This window comes from Podarcis cretensis, assembly GCF_951804945.1.
Source record: "Podarcis cretensis genome assembly, chromosome: 6".
Classification (NCBI taxonomy): Eukaryota; Metazoa; Chordata; class Lepidosauria; order Squamata; family Lacertidae; genus Podarcis; species Podarcis cretensis.
The window spans coordinates 63,458,630-63,476,546 of record NC_137175.1 but is presented as its reverse complement, the minus strand read 5'-3'; the positions used below and the strand labels follow the sequence as shown (position 1 = coordinate 63,476,546).

The 17,917-nt window shown below is 40.2% G+C and overlaps 1 protein-coding gene across 3 annotated transcripts in view; it reads right to left on the bottom strand.

Moving 5' to 3' along the window:
• ROR1 (receptor tyrosine kinase like orphan receptor 1) overlaps positions 1 to 17,917 on the bottom strand; it is a 160,116-nt gene that overhangs the window by 10,411 nt on the left and 131,788 nt on the right. For all 3 annotated transcript variants that reach the window (XM_079982396.1, XM_079982394.1, XM_079982395.1), the window contains exons 5-6: positions 2,103 to 2,230; positions 279 to 596 (exon numbers count right to left, since the gene is read on the bottom strand). In XM_079982396.1, the coding sequence (XP_079838522.1) occupies positions 279 to 596; positions 2,103 to 2,230 (446 nt within the window). The remainder of the gene's footprint in view (positions 1 to 278; positions 597 to 2,102; positions 2,231 to 17,917) is intronic.

Here is a 17,917-nt window from a genome sequence, read left to right as displayed (position 1 = left end):
ACAGTTTCAGGTTAAGAACGGACCTTCAGAATGAATTAAGTTCTTAACCCGAGGTACCACTGTATTCTAAATAATCAGCTTGCAAACTAAATCCAAACAAATGGGTGGGTGCATTGGAAGATGGATTCTGGAATAATGAGTGGGGCTTTCTACCAGGCTGAAAATATGAACTTCTGTGACCACAAAGCATATTACTAATTCTTATTGACATTTAGTCCTATCCAGAGATGGGTAGGATATTTTGTATGCAATACATCACGTTTATAGTTATCACTCACTCTTGTTGATCGGATCTGCCATAGGGATGCCAATGCGGATACAATTTACAGCTTCTGGGCTATCAGGCTGTGGAAGATCTTCACAATTAGGCAGCTTTAAACGCATCAGAATCATTGGGTTGGATCTTGCAAAGATGTACTCAGTTTGGCAAAGGACATTTTCCAGAATTTCACACTCATCACGGCACAGATCCCGTGGCTTTGCAGCTGAAGAAGTCTCATCGCAGTATGGGAAAGCGTAATGGCAGAGTGAAGGAATGGCAAACTGGGAACATTTATCAGATAAATGACTGGAGGTTCCAATCATAGTGAAGGCAGCTGTAATATACACATACCAAAAAAGTTTAGGCAATACAACGTGAAGTGACATATTCAGCACCATAATGCTTGTTCATAGCCTAACCAGGGGTAAGCAAACTTTTTTCAGCAGGGGGCTGGTCCACTGTCCCCAAGACCTTGTGGGGGGCCAGACTATATTTTGAAGGGGGAAAAAATGATGCAAGAGCACCATGAGCCCCGGTGGCTGCTTACCTGTGTCTTGCAAGTGGCAGGGGCTGGCAGTGGGGGGAAGATGAGCAGCGGACGATAGGGCTCCGGAGAGAGGCTGCTTAAAATGGTGGCTGCTCAAGCGCTGCTGCTGCTGGCACCAACAAAGCCCAGCCCCCTTCCTCCTCTAGGCAGAGCAGGGAGAAGCCAGGAGGAGAGAGGAGGCGCTGCCGCCGTGTGAGGGAGAGGGAAAGAACGCGTGCTGGTGGTCCACGTGGTGATTCCTGGACCGTCCATGGGCCGGATCCAGAAGGAAATTGGGCCTGACCCAGCTCGCAGGCCTTAGTTTGCTTACCCATGGCCAAACCACTTTCAAAATAAGATACGTAATGGGAAGTCTATCTATGTGGAGATGAAAGTCTGTTTGAAATTTTCAAAAATTATTTCACATTGAATATTGACAACACTGCATGAATTGTGACCTGACCATGCTGAAGGTCGCGTGCTATAGACTCCGTTCTCCTTTTGCTGCCTGTGTGGAACTGAAACAGGGTAGCTGTTAAGCAACTAGCAAGTTACAATACAAGGCCTGAGTTTGATGGGCTGACTGACAAATTGTGAAGCCCTGCTTTAAGGGACACTGGTCTATAAAGCAGGCATTGGGTGGAATCCAACTGATGGTCTTCACAGGGCTTTTGATACTGTGGTCACCTTCACTAACAAAAGAACCCTACAGCTGCTCCGTAGAAGGTTTTCTACACTGTTCTGAAGGTTTCTCCAACTTTCTGGAGCTGATGGAAGGGAGTTACTTGGGGCCTGCAGGGAGGAGGAGTAAGCAATAATAATCTCCCATCCTTTTCTATTAGCAGATGTGTTCACAGGAGCAAAAGCCCTTTTGTAAGTGCAGGGGCACCAACTGGACTTCACCCCTAGTGACATTGAAGACCCCATTAATGCAGCTGGAGTTAAGTCATTATAAATTTACTATTCTGTTTTCGATAGAACTTAAGCACCACTAACTTTGTCTGTAGCCTTTGTATATATTATAAAGTTAAATGGTTGTAAAAATACACACACAGTTGATAAAGCTTAAAAATATATACAAATATATTTTCATTTTACATCTTTTTAAGCATCAGTTTCGTTTTCATGATAGTGTTTCCAAAAGTTGTAATGTTTCTTTCCTTAAGAATATATTTACACAGAGCTAACCATATATTCTGCTGCCTATGAGTACATTAAACATACTAAATCCCAAGCAAGCTTGCTATAGTGTAGATTATGGTAAGGTCAATAATGATGGCAATCTAGCTGAAAATAAAAGCAAACTTTACATACCAGTAATCTGATTTTCTATTTCACCCTGCATATGCAAGGACTCCATATAAATGGTTCGGTTTCCAATAAACCTTGCACATGCTATTCCTCTGTATGGCTGACAAAATCCATCTTCTTCATATTCATCACTAAAATCAAATAGGCACAACTTAATTACACTCTGATGAGCACTGTAGAGGCTGTTCTCAGTAAAGAAGGAGAGTGTCATGGAACCTTAAGGACCAGGAGAAACTAAGCAGCATATAGAAATATACAGTGTGAGTAAACAATAATATTCAAAGATGGAAAGATCTACAGTTGCCTCAAGCTTCGAGTGCCATAGAAAGTCTGGGAAACAGCATTTCACAGCAAGGTTTATTTCCGTTCTTTGGAATCTCCAGCCTTTCTAACTGAGGAGCTGGGTCCCATGGCTACTGGAATTTATGGCTTGGAAGAGGACCTGAGTGAAGATTCCAGTCAGCCATGTCTGACTCCCACTTCCTGCTCCAGGGCTGCCCGCTATTGGTCCAATTTAAGGGTGGACCCAAATTCAAAAAATCTGTGGTTTCTGGGAGAGGATATGACATCTCCCATTGGCCATTTGGGAGATGGAAGAAGTGACCTGGAAATGGCAGCGAGATGCGCTAGGATGCAAATGCTGCGCCATGCCAGAGAACGCGAGTGGGCTTTAAATTTAAAAGAAAAAAATAGAAGGAACTTTGAGAATAAATGCATTCATTTGATTTACAAAACTGGAGATGAAACGAGTGGCAAAGAGTCTGTTCAATTGGGTAAGATTTTTATGGGCTTTCAGATAGGTAATTTTAATGTTATATATAGCAGAACATACCAACACACATGTATCAGAACCATAAGATTTATTTTCATATTCTTAAACTGTCTGCCATATTCTGTAATGTTGTTCCAACTCTATGTGGAGTAAAATGTAAAAGCTTTTGCTTGGCAAGAAAACATTAATGCAAATGGATAAATAATATTCCGTCATACTTTCCAAAAGAGTACAAAATGGTTACTTGTGTCCAACTTAAAACAAAATACATGCTCACTCTGTTTCATGAGAAAAAATTGGAAATTCAGAGCTTATATTTTACTTTGGAAGGGGAGAGAGAAAATTATCTCAGATACTGTTTTTGTATTATTTGAAGTATGCTAATATGTGGCCAGGGATTCTTTGAGAGGAATGGTGGGATATAAATCTAATAAACAAACAAATAATATTAAGATGCAGTTCTGAAACTTAGGTTTTTGCTTTGTCCACTTATAAATTGATATTTCTAAAGCCTGCATGGAACTACATTGTCTGAATGCATGTTGTACCAGGTACATTAGACAACACTTTTGTAAACTGCAAAAATGTATCTTTCTGAATGTGTGGTTGCTACCAAATCTACTGTCCACTGGAATCTTTTAGATAATGACACAATCCCATAAGTATCTCATTGTTATTGACTGAAGATGCAGGTAGTTTCACATGAGTTATCTGAAGCAAAAAGCAAAATAAAGTAATAAAACAGCTATAATAATGCTATGTTGACGTAATTTAATGGCTCATATGATACCTTAGAAGAAGAGATAATGAAAAATCCAATTTCTCCAGTGAACAAAGCAAGGTAATTTCACTGCTAAAGCATCCATGACAGATGGCCAACACCTAAATATGTTTATTTGAGATTCCTGCATTGCAAGGGGTTGGACTAGATGACAAAATCCCCTCTAAGTAACGGTTTTCAGGATAGTGCCTTGAATTCACAATTCTGGATGGAAGTTTAGCATATAAAAATATTTTGGGTAAGCTCTTGGTCATAGAGACGAGTAGGCTGTCCAGGTTTTCGTAAATACAAACAGCTCTTGCCACTCTGTAGCCATACAGCCAACAATTCTAGATAACAAACCCAGTGCTGGTAGTGAGAACGGGCCAAATCTAGCCCTCTGAAAATAACCTCCTTCCTTGCATATTAATGTTTTGCAGTAATCACTTCCTTTCCAGAAGTGGTTTCCTTCCCATTTCTGCATGGAGGCACAAAACTATGGTAGCTGCTGTCAGATCAACAGCAGCTGTTACTAGTTATGGAACAGCATTGATAACACTGCTTGGATCTTTCCTGGCAGCTTTCTTACATCATTTTTGAACGTGAACTACAGCTCGTAAGCTCACATTATAAAAATGGCAAGAAACACCTCGAATTTGCCTTTTTTGTTTGATGGAGCTATGCTGGTTTCCCTTGGAGAATGGCTAGCCTCCCAAACTTAGGATAAAGAAATCTGTACAACGGGTGTATTCAATGCTATCTCTACTCAGAGTAGATCTATTGAAGTTAATGGACATAACACAGGTTCATCCATTTTAACGGGTAGAATTCTAATGAGTAATTTAGTTGGCTACAACTCAACACGAGGATTAGACAAATAGGCTATGGCTATCAATGCTGAGCATTGTGCATGCTACTGGATTTTGTATTTTGTACGAAAGCCTCTGTATTTCATGCGCTTGCTGCATCAGCACATGAACATTAGCTGCTGGGATAGCTCAGTTGGTACAGCATGAGGCTCTTAATCTCATTTGGCATCAGGTGCAGAAACTGATATTCTGAGAATCTCAGTTAAGATCTAAAAACAAACAAAAATCCAGAAAACCAAAACTACAATAAAAGCTAGAAACAAAACCTGAAAATTTCTAGTTCTTATGATGGCCTGGATAACCTTGAAAACAGGTTGGGCAGTCAGGGCCGGCTCAAGTAATTTTGGCACCTGAGGAGAACCCACCCACACCCTGCCAGGGAAGAAAGAGTGAGTGAAGGTTTATATCAGGAACAAGAGCAGGGGGAATAAAGATCTACATCAGGAACTGCTGCCCCTGTGGATCCTGCTGCTTGAAGCAGTTGCCCCACCTTGCCTCATGGGTGGGCCAACCCTGTGGGCAGTATATCTGGCAACATCTTAGAAAGCCTAAACAGACTGGACTGGAGTTCTGGTTAGAGTGGAGCTTCAGTGCTCTGTAGAGCTCCTTGGCTGACAGAACCAGCATTATGCAAAAACAATCAGTTTGATTTGTTCGCACAATATATTCCAAGTGCAGAACTTAGGCTCCACTTGCTACAGTATTTGTAGTAAGAAAAACTCTTGCTCAGACAAATATTTTACTGCTCTATTGCTGTCTTCACCTAGCTATATGGAACTCTCATAATTTGCTCTGTGGGTTACAATAAGAACCAATACCAGTCTTATACTCAGTGTTCATTGATTTTACAGCTACAGATAGTAAAAATGCAGCTGGATTTGGTGTTACTTATCACCGGATAATCACGCTCAGTTGTTAGCCCAGGAAGTCGAAGTTAAATCCCAATTAAATTGAAATGTGAGAGGAAAGAACTTCCCTTATGGAACCAGCAAAGCTTTAGCCCTTAGGTTATTTTTAAAACTCTTGTTCTACCAAATTCCTTTTTAGCTGATACTTGATACCTTTTTAACATGAGCTTTATTAACAGTGATGAAGTGCAACAACTTCACAGTCAAGCAGTTGTATCTGTGCTGGCCACCCAGACAGCCACCCTTTCATGGCTTTGTTGTAGCTTTCTAGCATAAATAATATAGGTCTAATGTATCTGAGGTCCTCCTTAGTAAAACACTTCACTGTTTTTGCACATACAAAACCTATTTATCTGACACATTGGACCAGGAAGCTGAGATTCTCTAGAGGAATGCTGCACACATATATTCTTTGCCATAAGTAGGAATTATTATACGCACACTTTAACACAGTATGAGCCTTAAACTTTTTTTTTTTAAGCTTATGAGGTAGAGAACAGGATACTTTTTACCTCTTAGTATTTCTCCAGAATGATATACATGGCCATAAACATTGTGCCAAATCCCAAAGTAACTACTTAGATTCTATACAATCCTTAAGACAGAAGTCCTTTATACGTAAGATTTGGTCTACTGTTCTTTTTGCTGAATACCATGTGTGTAATGGACTAGTTATAACTCTAAATACTGAAGATAATGATGGCATTAATGAGGCAAACTTGGCATATATGAACTGCCTTTCTTTTCATAGGCAAGCCAAGTGATCAACAACTGAGACAGCAACGAACTCAATCTCGATTTCTTAGAAGGTCCCACGTCTCTTTAACAAGTTCTTCTTACGGAACTTGAGGCAATACATATGTTATTAAACGTAAATCAATAAGTGTATTGTAAGCATATCAGTAAGCCACATGCAAAACTATGCCTCTAGATATTAAGTTATATCCAGCAAAGTCTTCCCATTTGCACAAGGAATTCTGCTTCTGCAGTGGAACTTCGCTTGCTTCTCCTCCCTCTGTCTCATACCCAAATCTGTTCTGGATTTCACCCCAACCTCCCAGAGCAGAGTTGGTGGGGGTGGGCACAGTGTCACGCAGGGAGAGGAGAGGGAGGGGAAGTTCCACTGTGCACGCTGATCTCTACCACCAGTCCTGACTTCCTATCTAAAATAAATACATGTAGCTGCATTTAGAACATAATCTTGCTGACAATTACTTTTCCATCCATTTCCGATAGTGCCCACTTTGTAACTTGCACACTTGCTGGTCAAATACTTTGTATCACATGCTGGAGTCTACACTTCATTATAAAATGCTCATATGCTTTGCTGTGCTATTGAAGTCTCCAAATTACTTAACACTGGTATTTTGACAGAAACCTGAGGACAATTTGATATAGGGTGAGGAGGAGGACTTTTCCCACTTCTGTCCCAAATGGCAACAACATCCTAGCCTACCCAGCCACTTGATGTATCTCTGCTTTTCTGCATCACCAGATAGAAAAAGAGTGAAGGGCCCATAAGTGATCTAAAAGACGAGGCAGGACTGGTCCAGGTTTTTATTTTGATCTGTTAGACAAATAGCTCTTTGATTGTATGCTGAGAAGCGTAACAATCACATGTAACCATCAAGGGTTGATCAGGATACGATTTGCTCATATTCATTTGGAAGATCAGTAATTCAGCAATCACACTATGGTGCTGATCATTATCTTGACTACAGAAATCCCTTATCTTACACAGGGGTTCAGTTCTAAGAGTTACACAAGTATACACAAAAATCACACATAGTCAAACCCTTGGAGCCACCCCATGGCTAATGGGAGAGGAAGGGAGCATCCCTAGCACTGCCAGAGCTGATGTGCCAAGCTCAGCAAGCAAGGTGGAGAGCTTCAAAACTCTTTTTGTGCTTGGTCCACTTGAGTTACCTGCTGTGAAAGCAGCTTTTAAGCTCTCTTGCAGACTCTGGAAGGCCAGGGATGCTCACACGAGATCTCATGGGAAGTCACACTGTCTCACAGGAAGATCCCAGAGCTTTCCAGAGTTGGTATGCTGATCAGGCCTTGCTCCACAAGCAAGTCGGAGAGCTTAAAAGCTATTTCCATAGCAGGCAAAAAAAGTGTTTTTAAGCTCTCTCCTTTGTCTGGGACTTGACTTGCACAATTTCAACCAGCCCACCTTCATTGATGAATGTTTGAAATTCCACAAGTCAAATGTGTGTAAGATGAGGGATTACTGTAAATACTATCCTGAGAATCCTCATTTTCATCATTAACTAGTAGAATTCCCTTTTCACCTATGAACAAGCAATGCAAAAATCTGTTGAGCACCAAAATGGTAACAGTTAACCTTTAATTCAACAGAAGAAAATGGGAAAGTGCATCTTCTTTAGGTGCAAATGCCTGCAAATGTCAATTGAGGACAGCAGGAAGGTCGGAATGTATGGAGTGGTGGTTCTTGGAATGTGAGTGTCCTAGGCTTGTCTCCATGCTTAGCTGGCTGTGGATACTATACCTGGAAATGTGCAGTCTCAAAATAAAGAAAAGTATACAGAGTATAGTCTCACTACTTATTTCTTAAAGGTGGAGATTTATATTTATAAAGGTTTTCACTAACATTTCAATAGAATGATGACATACTATTTTAGTGGTGTCCCCAATTTTTATTAAAAAATTTTTTTAGAAGAAAAGCCAAATTATCCCATGTTTTATAAACAAAGGCAGCTTATCCATGGAAACCAAACCTCTAAAAATAAACATACCTTTCTGTTCTAAGTTTTCTTCTGTTCCTGCCAAAAAGAGACTGCTTTAGTTATGAAGGATATGAATATCTGATTATGTCACTCTCCAGGGGATGTTCTCAGGGGCTAGGGTACTAGTTACAAAATATATAAGCTTGGTACTCCAAAGTACTACAAATAAGGACAGGGTTGCAGATTCAGCACATTTCAGGAAAACAAAGGTCAAGCACAGAGAATCAGTCTAGGTTCAAACATCATCCAGAAACAAGATGGGGAAATAGTCCAAGGTCAGTACAACAGGGAGGTCAGGCAAGGTGCAGTAAAACAGAGAACCTAGAATCAGGAACAAGGAGCTAAAGACCCATGTTGCTTCCAACAGCTAGACAACTCAAGAGGGATGCCTTATATACTGCTAGCTGTGGAGTAACAGGCATGCCTTACTCACAAATAGATCCCTTACTTACAAGGAGGCTAACTACTCTGGGTCTGCAGACACATACTGCACCATTGTTCTTTGGCCTGGACCCAAATACTTTGGTGATCTTCCTCTTGAGGAATGCAGGGTTGCTGCACCTTCTGCTCAGAGAGTTCCAGGGGTTCCTCATCAGGTACCGATCCATAGAGCCCCCCAAGGGGATCCTCACCATTAGACTTAGAGGACCTGTCCTGCTCCTCAAGGTCCTTGTCTTGGGGGTGGGGTGGGGTATGCAGATTGTCATCCAAGGACTTTGTATCAGGTCAGAACATGGAATGAAACCAGTGGTTTCATCTCTTAGAAAGAAAGCTCAGGCTGCAATCCTAACACTACCTATGTATGAGTAAGCCCCATTGAATTCAGCAGGACTTACTTTTTGGTAGACATGATTAAGCTGGCACCATCAGCATCACTGGTGCCCTGCCTTAAGGGGGAAAAACACATAGTATAATAATATATTACTATGGCTATATGTTTAAATAAATATTGCTCTTGGTGAGCCAATATTACAAATTTGAGCATGATGAAAAACAGACTGACCAGATCTAACTATTAAATGAAAAGCAAAATACTCTAATTGACAAAACTTAAGATGTGTATGTTGGCTGGTTTCTAACGTAATACATATTACTAATTGCAAAAAACCAGAAAAAATACACTAACAATTCTAATTGAAGTCTACTGGAAAAACAGCTTTAAACTAACTCTTATTCTATGCCCCCTTAAAGTGTTTTCCCTGTGCCAAAAGTCTCTTTTTATACATAAAGATGGATGCAGTGTACCAGCAAATCTCATTCTACTTGGTCTTCTCTAGAGGTTGGCCACCCACCACCTTCTCCCCCTCCCTTACTCCCGTTGATGAAGTGCCCAGAAACAAATGACCTGAGATGGAATAAAGTGTGCCACTTCCATTTCATGTACTCAGTTGCAGAGTCTTTCTTTTTGGGCACGCTTACCCACACCGCCTGTGCCTTTTTGCTCAGTTCCCTCCTAGTTGGTGAGGAAGGCTTAGAAAACCCATGTGGTCTCTAGTGCAGGTGGTTGTATGTCACCAGTAAGCAGATCCTCTCATGTCTCTGTGCAGTCCCCTAGTACAAAATGGTTCACTGCCTTATATGGAGGGGGCTCCTGTTATTGTGATAAACTTTGCAGAACTTTTCATCCCAATGCAACCATCTGATTTGACTAGCAGACCTGGCACACAAACAGCCCCTATTCAGCTGTTCTTCCTCCCTCCTTTCCCAGCATGAATATTATCACATAAGGGGAAAGCAAGGATGAAACTTATTGTTCCCGCAGGCCCCCAGATGTTGCCGCCACCCCCCCTCCGAATATCTGCCTGCTCTACCCAGGGTTCTAAATCACTGAAGTAGAGCAAGCTTCCTCAGTAAAGATGTTCAACCATCAACATGTGAAGAGCAGTGGGAGGTAAAGGTAAAGGGATCCCTGACCATTAGGTCCAGTCATGACCGACTCTGGGGTTGCGGTGCTCATCTCACTTTATTGGCCGAGGGAGCTGGCGTACAGCTTCCGGGTCATGTGGCCAGCATGACTAAGAGCTTTTGGCGAACCAGAGCAGCGCACGGAAACGCCGTTTACCTTCCCGCCGGAGCGGTACCTATTTATCTACTTGCACTTTGACATGCTTTCAAACTGCTAGGTTGGCAGGAGCAGGGACTGAGCAATGGGAGCTCACACCGTCGCAGGGATTCGAACCGCCGACCTTCTGATCAGCAAGTCCTAGGCTCTGTGGTTTAACCCACAGCGCCACCTGTGTCCCCAGTAAAGATGTTTAACCATCAACATGTGAAGGGCAGTGGGAGAAAGCAAGTCTAAAAGACTCACCACTGCACTAGGACAAGGGAAGTGATCTTTCCCAGTTTCACGGGCAGAAATACACTTGCTTATCTAAGAGTATTGTGTCATCTTTCCTCCTTGGTATAGTGTTAAAGCACACCTGAATGATCCAGACCATCAAACTGCCAAAAGTTCAGTTTTTATAGAGGTGGGCACACTTGCTGATGATCAATTAAGCAAGGGCATTTTATTAACAGCCCCTGTCCGCTACTTAGCCTCTTAATTCCTATGGAAGCAGTAAGAGTGTACTTAGTTTTTCACACATGATTTCTCCATCTTGGCTTTATTTCTGTTAAATAAATCATGACACGGTATAATATGTCATGTGTTGTTGTTCATCTGAGGTTGTATTTATCTATTTTAAGACCTGCTAAGGAACAAGTGATTGCTATTATGTCCTGATATGTAAAATCACAGAATTCAAATAGGGTGCACTTTATTTTCCCCATGGCTGTACGTGAAGGAGAAATGTCAACTTTGCTGCTGCTAAATTATCTGGGGTTTGTTTGGTTTAGAGCCTTGGCTTTCTAACATTATTTGGGGCAGCTGTTGAGTCCCAATGTCTTATATGCAGTTACTCTTAGTTAAAATAGATGAAGTGGTTTAACAACTGTGAAAACATTAGCAGTTCACATAACTTGTGCGCCTTTCATAAATTCCACTCCTGATAGACACGTATAAATAGAAGCTATTCACTGGGGAATAACTGGTCAGCTTTAAGAATCTCAGGAGCTATATTAAAATGGTGTCGGAAAAAGTTGGAAAAGAGATTACTCTTGAGATAAGAAACTGATTCCTAAAGCAACAAACATCTATGGACATGTGCTTCATTGAAAATTAAGACCTGCCACTAACTCATGCCAAAGAGTAGGTGTATTCTTCAAAATTACCAAATTATACTTCTATCACTTCTAGTAAGTCTATGAAGGTGTGGGAGTGTGGGGAAAGCAGAAAGTAACTTATCATTCTCGGGGACAAGGAAGACCACCACTATAGCAGGCACCCACAACAGCCCCCAAGTTGAAAGGTATTTCATTCTATGTCTCAATTAGAGGGGTTTTTTTGTTTTGTTTTTTTTGTAAATGATGCTAGCTCCTGACTTTGGATTTTGGGATCTTGCTTCTTCATCAACAAGGAAAAGTGAGTCTTATACTTTGAAGCAAGGTGAAAGTCAGCACCACAGACAGAAACTTCAAAACAAGCCAAGAGCCACACACCCCTCCAAACACAAAGCCTAAAGATGGACATTTAAACAGTTCCTACATATGTCAGCCCCTGCTTTATTTTAAAACTTTTGAATTTTTATATTTCAGGACAATGTTATTTTTAAAGACCATGAGCAGAAGTCACAATATTACTAGTCATGTAGCCACACACTGATTCCTTATTAAAACCTGGTGGAAATGTGGGGCCGGCCTGAATGGCTTGGTAGATGATATGAGTCAGGGGAATGGAAGGAGTGGAAGTTATCAAGTGCAACCTTTCCTTCCCCCATAATATGCCTGCACAGTCCCAGTGCAGGGCTCTTAAAAGAGCAATGGCTCTTAACCAAAGTAAACTTAAATCCAAGCCATTACAATCCATATTACAATTTCTGTCACGAGCATGCAGTGAGAGTTTTGAAGAATATATATGTAAATATGCTAGTGAAATTGAACTTACAAAGACGTCAATAGCACAAAAACAATTTTAAAATGTACCAATAACTTGGAATGTTTAATACTTTATTCTGAAAAAAAACCTTTTCTCCAGCCAGCCATCTCTGTAGTTCCCTTATTTCTAGAATCTTGCCTAATTTCTTCTCTGCTTCCCAGGACACAACATGCTATTCAAAATGTTAGAGATCCTATCATCTGATTGGCCTAAGCAAACCTTTTGAGTTTTGGGCTACATAGAGTAAAATATACAATCACTGTGAAAATAATTCTGAAAGCCATTACCCAACATGGTGCTCACAGGTGTCCAGGATTTTTAATCCTAATTAATCTGTTTTTGTTGGCATCCCGTTATCATCTTAGACATGGGGATAAAATGTACTATACAGCACAGGAATAACAGCAGTGACCAGGTGACTAGTACAGCTTTGTTCAGTCCTGAACAGTCCTTTCTACTAGTCCTTTTCTCTCTCCCTACCTGTTTCTTCTGCACCCAATGGGCTGCCAGGGGAGGGCAAAATAACTGTTCCTGTTCCATTTGCAAAGAGCTTTGGAAATTAGGCCAAAGGCTGCATACAATTAGGCCTAGGTTGCTGATCCTCTGGGTTAAGGAAACCACGTGTTTCTGCCTTGTCTTTGGTTATGAAAAAGCTGTATGGAGCAGCATGTGTCCCTGCCACACCACTGTCTAGCTTCCTTTGTCCCTCAGAAGATACCCCAAGTCTTATTAGCTACATGTGGATTTCATGTGAGTCTGTCCCTAGTATAATAGATGCAAAAGGTTTGAGGATGGCACAGTAATGTTTCCCCATTTTTTTTACATGTTATGTCAATATTTAAAGGTTTCTTTTAAAAATAGCAAGGACATCATCTTTTTTTTTAAAAAAGTAAACAGTATGGCTAATGTCCTTCTGTAAAACGTTTTATGACAAGGTCAATTTTTAATGATATTCTAAGTAATGCTACAGATAAACCTGTGTGCATTAATCATTTCATTTATCTGACTTATTGCTGAAAAATTATTACCTGAGGTTACAAAGATGTTTCAAAGAAGCTGTCTAAGACAACCCTGTTTTAATAAACTTGGCTATGGCATACTTGTGTTGTTTTACTTTATCAAGTCCAAAAACTGGAATCTAAGGCTGGCTAGAAAGCTGGTTTATATCAAGCAAAACTCTTATCATGGGCTTGGTAATAGAAAACATGCATTTCAGAAATGCATAAAAAAAACAGCTTCAGCCAAGTATTGTTTAAAAAGATGCCTATATGCTACCAAAACAATGAAGCAATGTTAAATTTATGAGCAATATGCTTTGTATGTGACTCATAACATACAATGCCATGTCCACATCACTGGTTTTGTTAATGGACAGTTGCACTTGATTTTGGCATAGGTAGTATCAGCCTGTTCTTACAACAAAGGAGCTATCTAAATTAATACAAATGTGGAACAATTCCAAATGATAATAGCTGCTGTGCCTTGACATGGGTAGTTTAATCTTTGACCTCTGGGTATAGGGCAGTATATAAATTCAATAAATAAAATAAAAAATAAATCTCAAGTTCAAAACTAGGCAAGGCTGTCAGCCTATAGTGTACACAGTGGAGTTGGATGAGCCTCTTTTGAAACTTGGGGGAATTTGAAAAGCTATTGCTGATACAGTGCAAGGACCTGTTGGACCTTGTTGGAACTAAGAGAATAGCTCCCACCACTATGCAATCTGAACAAAAATCTTTCAAAACAGGACATGAACCTGAATAAGGAAGGTGAAAGTAACTTGCCCCTGGAATTGCATGGGATATAAATGAAAACTGGTGGCATGGGCATTAGTCGACTCAGAACTGAAAAACCATCTAGATAACAAGGGAGTGGATAAATGTTTTGCTTTCCCACAGAAATAACCATGCACATTTTTTTGCTGTTAACAAGATCAATAAACTCGTCACATTGTGAAGTCAATGTTTAACCCCGTTTTACAGCAATTGACTTCTGATAGGAACTCCTACCATTACATTTCTGTCACTTTACTTACTTAGATATGGCCAGCACTGTAGCACTGTATATGGTTTTAATTTTCGGAATAAATGATGTAACACCTTATAATCTTTCTTCTGCACCCTTAATGATTTTGTGATGAAGTAATATAAGTTGCAAGTGACCTCTGTAACTACCACTCAAGACCATAATATACACACTGGCTATGCAAACTATATTATCTTTACCTCTAAAAGTCCTTTCTAAATGTTCTATGGTTTATAGCAGCAGTGAAAGGCAGTTCAGGTCACCAGGGATTTATTCCCCTTTTTAATGTTTTTACTAGACTGAATAAACACATTCCCAAAGATTGAGACCACTGGCTACTCCAAAGATCGGTGAAGCACAGGGTAAACTTGTTTAAGTTGAAGTCTGCAAGATTGACACTTCTTCACAACAATGGGCAGCTTTGTTAACTTTAAGTGGAACTGGTTTGGGCCACATAGCTTACAATGTGCCCTGTTCCATCGAAAGCAATAAATGAATCTGGCCTTACTGGATTCATATTGAGTTTCAATGTCATCTTCTTCACAAGGCTGTCTGTTATAAAATGGTCTCATTAATACCATGAAGTCACCCTGCCCTGAGCCCCCAAAACATTGGTTGCAGTATAATGATTGTTTTCAGTTTCTTGTAGGCATCACAGAAGATAGACACTTTGGCAATGAAGCCAGACTAAGAAGGAGAAGTCAGCAAGCTTTTCTCCCATGGAAATAAAACTGGAATTTTTGTGGTGTGGAGTGAGAAGGGTGTAGAGCATGTGGCTTTATCAGATCAGCCTCTCAGTTCCGATATTCAATCACAGATAAAAGGAGCAAACCTCAGACTTTGCCTCAACTGGGTTGAATCAGCAATCGTTTTAAAAATTCAATAAAGTCTCCCAACTCTTTCAAGTCCATGGTATATGCATGACAGAGCAGGATTAACGCTGGACTTCTTGCATAGAAAACATATTTCTTGTCATTTTTGCAGTCCTTACCAAAACGGCCATCTGCATTAAGACACCCACAGTGGACTGAGTGGTTTTGTTTTGGGGGCTTTGAGTATTTGTTGCTATGATTCCCCTCACCCCTATGAGGAACTTGTTTGCTTGTTTTATAGCCCACCCCATTCTGAAAATTGTGAGTAGAAAACAAAATACAAGGATCCTATTTTTATCTATCGATAAAATTCCACAGTTTACAAACATGACCTGGCTTTTGAAGGTCTATCTGCCCACTGTGGGCAAGGCAGGATTTTGCTGTAATGGAAATTCAGATGTAATGATGCATTCACAGTTTCCGCCCTTCAGCCCTGTGGCTTTCTTGGCTACCCCCGAGTTTAAAAACTATGCATCATGAACCGATCAACTTTCCAGAAGGGAACACCCCAAATTGCTCAGCTTATTACTTCCTCCCACTCCCACACATTATTAATGAAATTCAGCCCTACACTCTCAAGTGCTAACCCCTGCATGAATTCTGCCAATCTGTTGAGTTCCTAGGATATCCAGATTTAACTGTTTTTGGCCAGCACTAGAGTGGGTTTTCTAATGATTGTAACTTTTTAGAAATGCTTCTAAATTTGAAAATGCACATGGTGGAGACATACAAGATTTGTGCCTTTTAATGAAACCTAATATTAAGATTTTGTATTGGAGAGCCATTCTTAGTTTAATTTAGTTTAACTCTTAGTTTAATTCTATGGCCAGATATCCCTGTGTGTTCCTCTTAGGTACAGCAATGTAAAATCCTTCAAAGCTTTCAGTGAGCTTGCTTCTGATTTATACTGGTGTAAGTGCACCATCAAGTCTAGGATAATGATATAAGAAGTGGGAAAGGAGAGGAAATGACATGAAGATGGAAAAGGCTAGAATTTCAACCCATTTTCCCAGGCTAAAAGTATTTTCTCCCCTTTTAAGAAATCCTCTTATCTCTTGGAATCTGCTATGCCATGTCTGCAGCTGCTGCTGCTGTTGTAGCACCAGACTGTTCTATCTCTCTTCTGACTGCTGATCCATCATGGTAGCAGCCAAACAGCTTGAAGATTAAGGAAGTAATACAGTTCTAAGGCCATTAAAAGAGTAGGCTGTCTCTGGGTCATGGAAATTATCTCAGATTTCAATGCGTGCCAAATGGATTACTACTGGGATATGATTTTAACACTTTGGGGGTCAAGTCTATTTCTTGGTAGTTAGAAAGATGCGTCGGCATCATCATCATCATCATCATTTTTATTTTAAAATGGCTGCCTTACAGTGAAAAAGACCAATGGTTATTCTACAGTGAAATCCTCTACATGTTCACTAGGAAGCAATCCCACTAAATTCAGTGATGCTATTGGACTCTAACCTTAACCTAGAATTCAGGATATTGTGTTATAAATGTATCATCCCTATATTAGTACACCAGAGAAAGAAAGCAGGATCAAGTAAGGTATACTATGACAAAAGTTGCTAGCAGCAGAATAGGAAAAGTAAAATGTTCCCATATGGCTTTATAAGCAGATGAACGATACATAACATACTACTTGGGAAAGTCAAAGATTTCTACATGAGTAAGTGGCAATTGAGCCACACTGCTTGCCTCATACCAGTGTCATGCTCACTCTCCCAACCTGGCCCTCCAACCTCTGTATGTTGAGCACAAAGATGCCAGCTTCTCCACATGACTGAGGCAGCCTCACACAATGCCTTGATCCAGGCAAGCAATTATATTTAAGATCATTTTTTGTTATTTTTACTGTTATTTTAATATGTTTGTATTTTAACGTTATATGATATTTAAATCTTATTTTTGGCACAGTTGTCAGAGGTGTAGCCATATTAGTCTTTTTTGTTTTTAGTCAAAAGCATCTTGTGGCACTCTGAAGAACAAGTTGGTAAAAACTTCACTAGATTCATGAAGTGTTATCTTCAATTAGCAAGAATACATATGCATGGTTTTAGGGTGTGTGTGGAATGTAGCCGGTGTGGTCAGAGGAAAAGGAAATAGTACAAAAAAAACTAGACAATAAGTAAAGATTAAATGTATGTAAAATAAGCACAGTGACCAGTCCTGAAGCATTTTGATGGTAACACAAACATCCTGCCATTGCTAGCTAATTAATTTTTTTTTTTTTACATAAAATGGTTATCCTTTTTTTTCATTTATTCCCAGAAAATACATGCATTGCTAGCTAATTAACATACATACATTGCTAGCTAATTAACACCTGCAGTGGGATTTAAAAAAACTTGTTATCTCTGTTCAGCTGATAGAATTGAACTTGTCCATAAGTTGTGATTTCATTCTTCTTTCAAGAATTCTCACTTTAAGGTCACCAACAGAGTGTCCTGGGAGGCTGAAATGTTCTCCAACTGGGTTTTGTTAGTTGCTTTTATAAGATTGTTTTAGCACTAAAGAAAGGGAGAGGAATGGTGCTAAGTATATCTTTCTGTCAGCATTTCTGCTTGTCTGACAGAAAGATCTCCAATCCCACCTAATTGCTTTGGGGGTTCTCCCAACCCTGTATAGTGAATTTGGGGGAGGCACAGAGTTTGTGCGGCAGAGAGGGGAGGGGAGGGGAGGGGGGGGAAAGCCCTGTTGTATAAGCAGGAATGGGTTAGTTCAAGCCAGCCCAATGATACAAATGCTAACAATTCAATGCTGTCATAACATTTCTAGTCCTGTTCCTCTGTCATATATTTCTATTGCTGGTAAGTGGCATCACAATTTCTCCACTCAGCCAAAGGGAAACCATATAACTGTGCATTAATACATTTGTGCAAG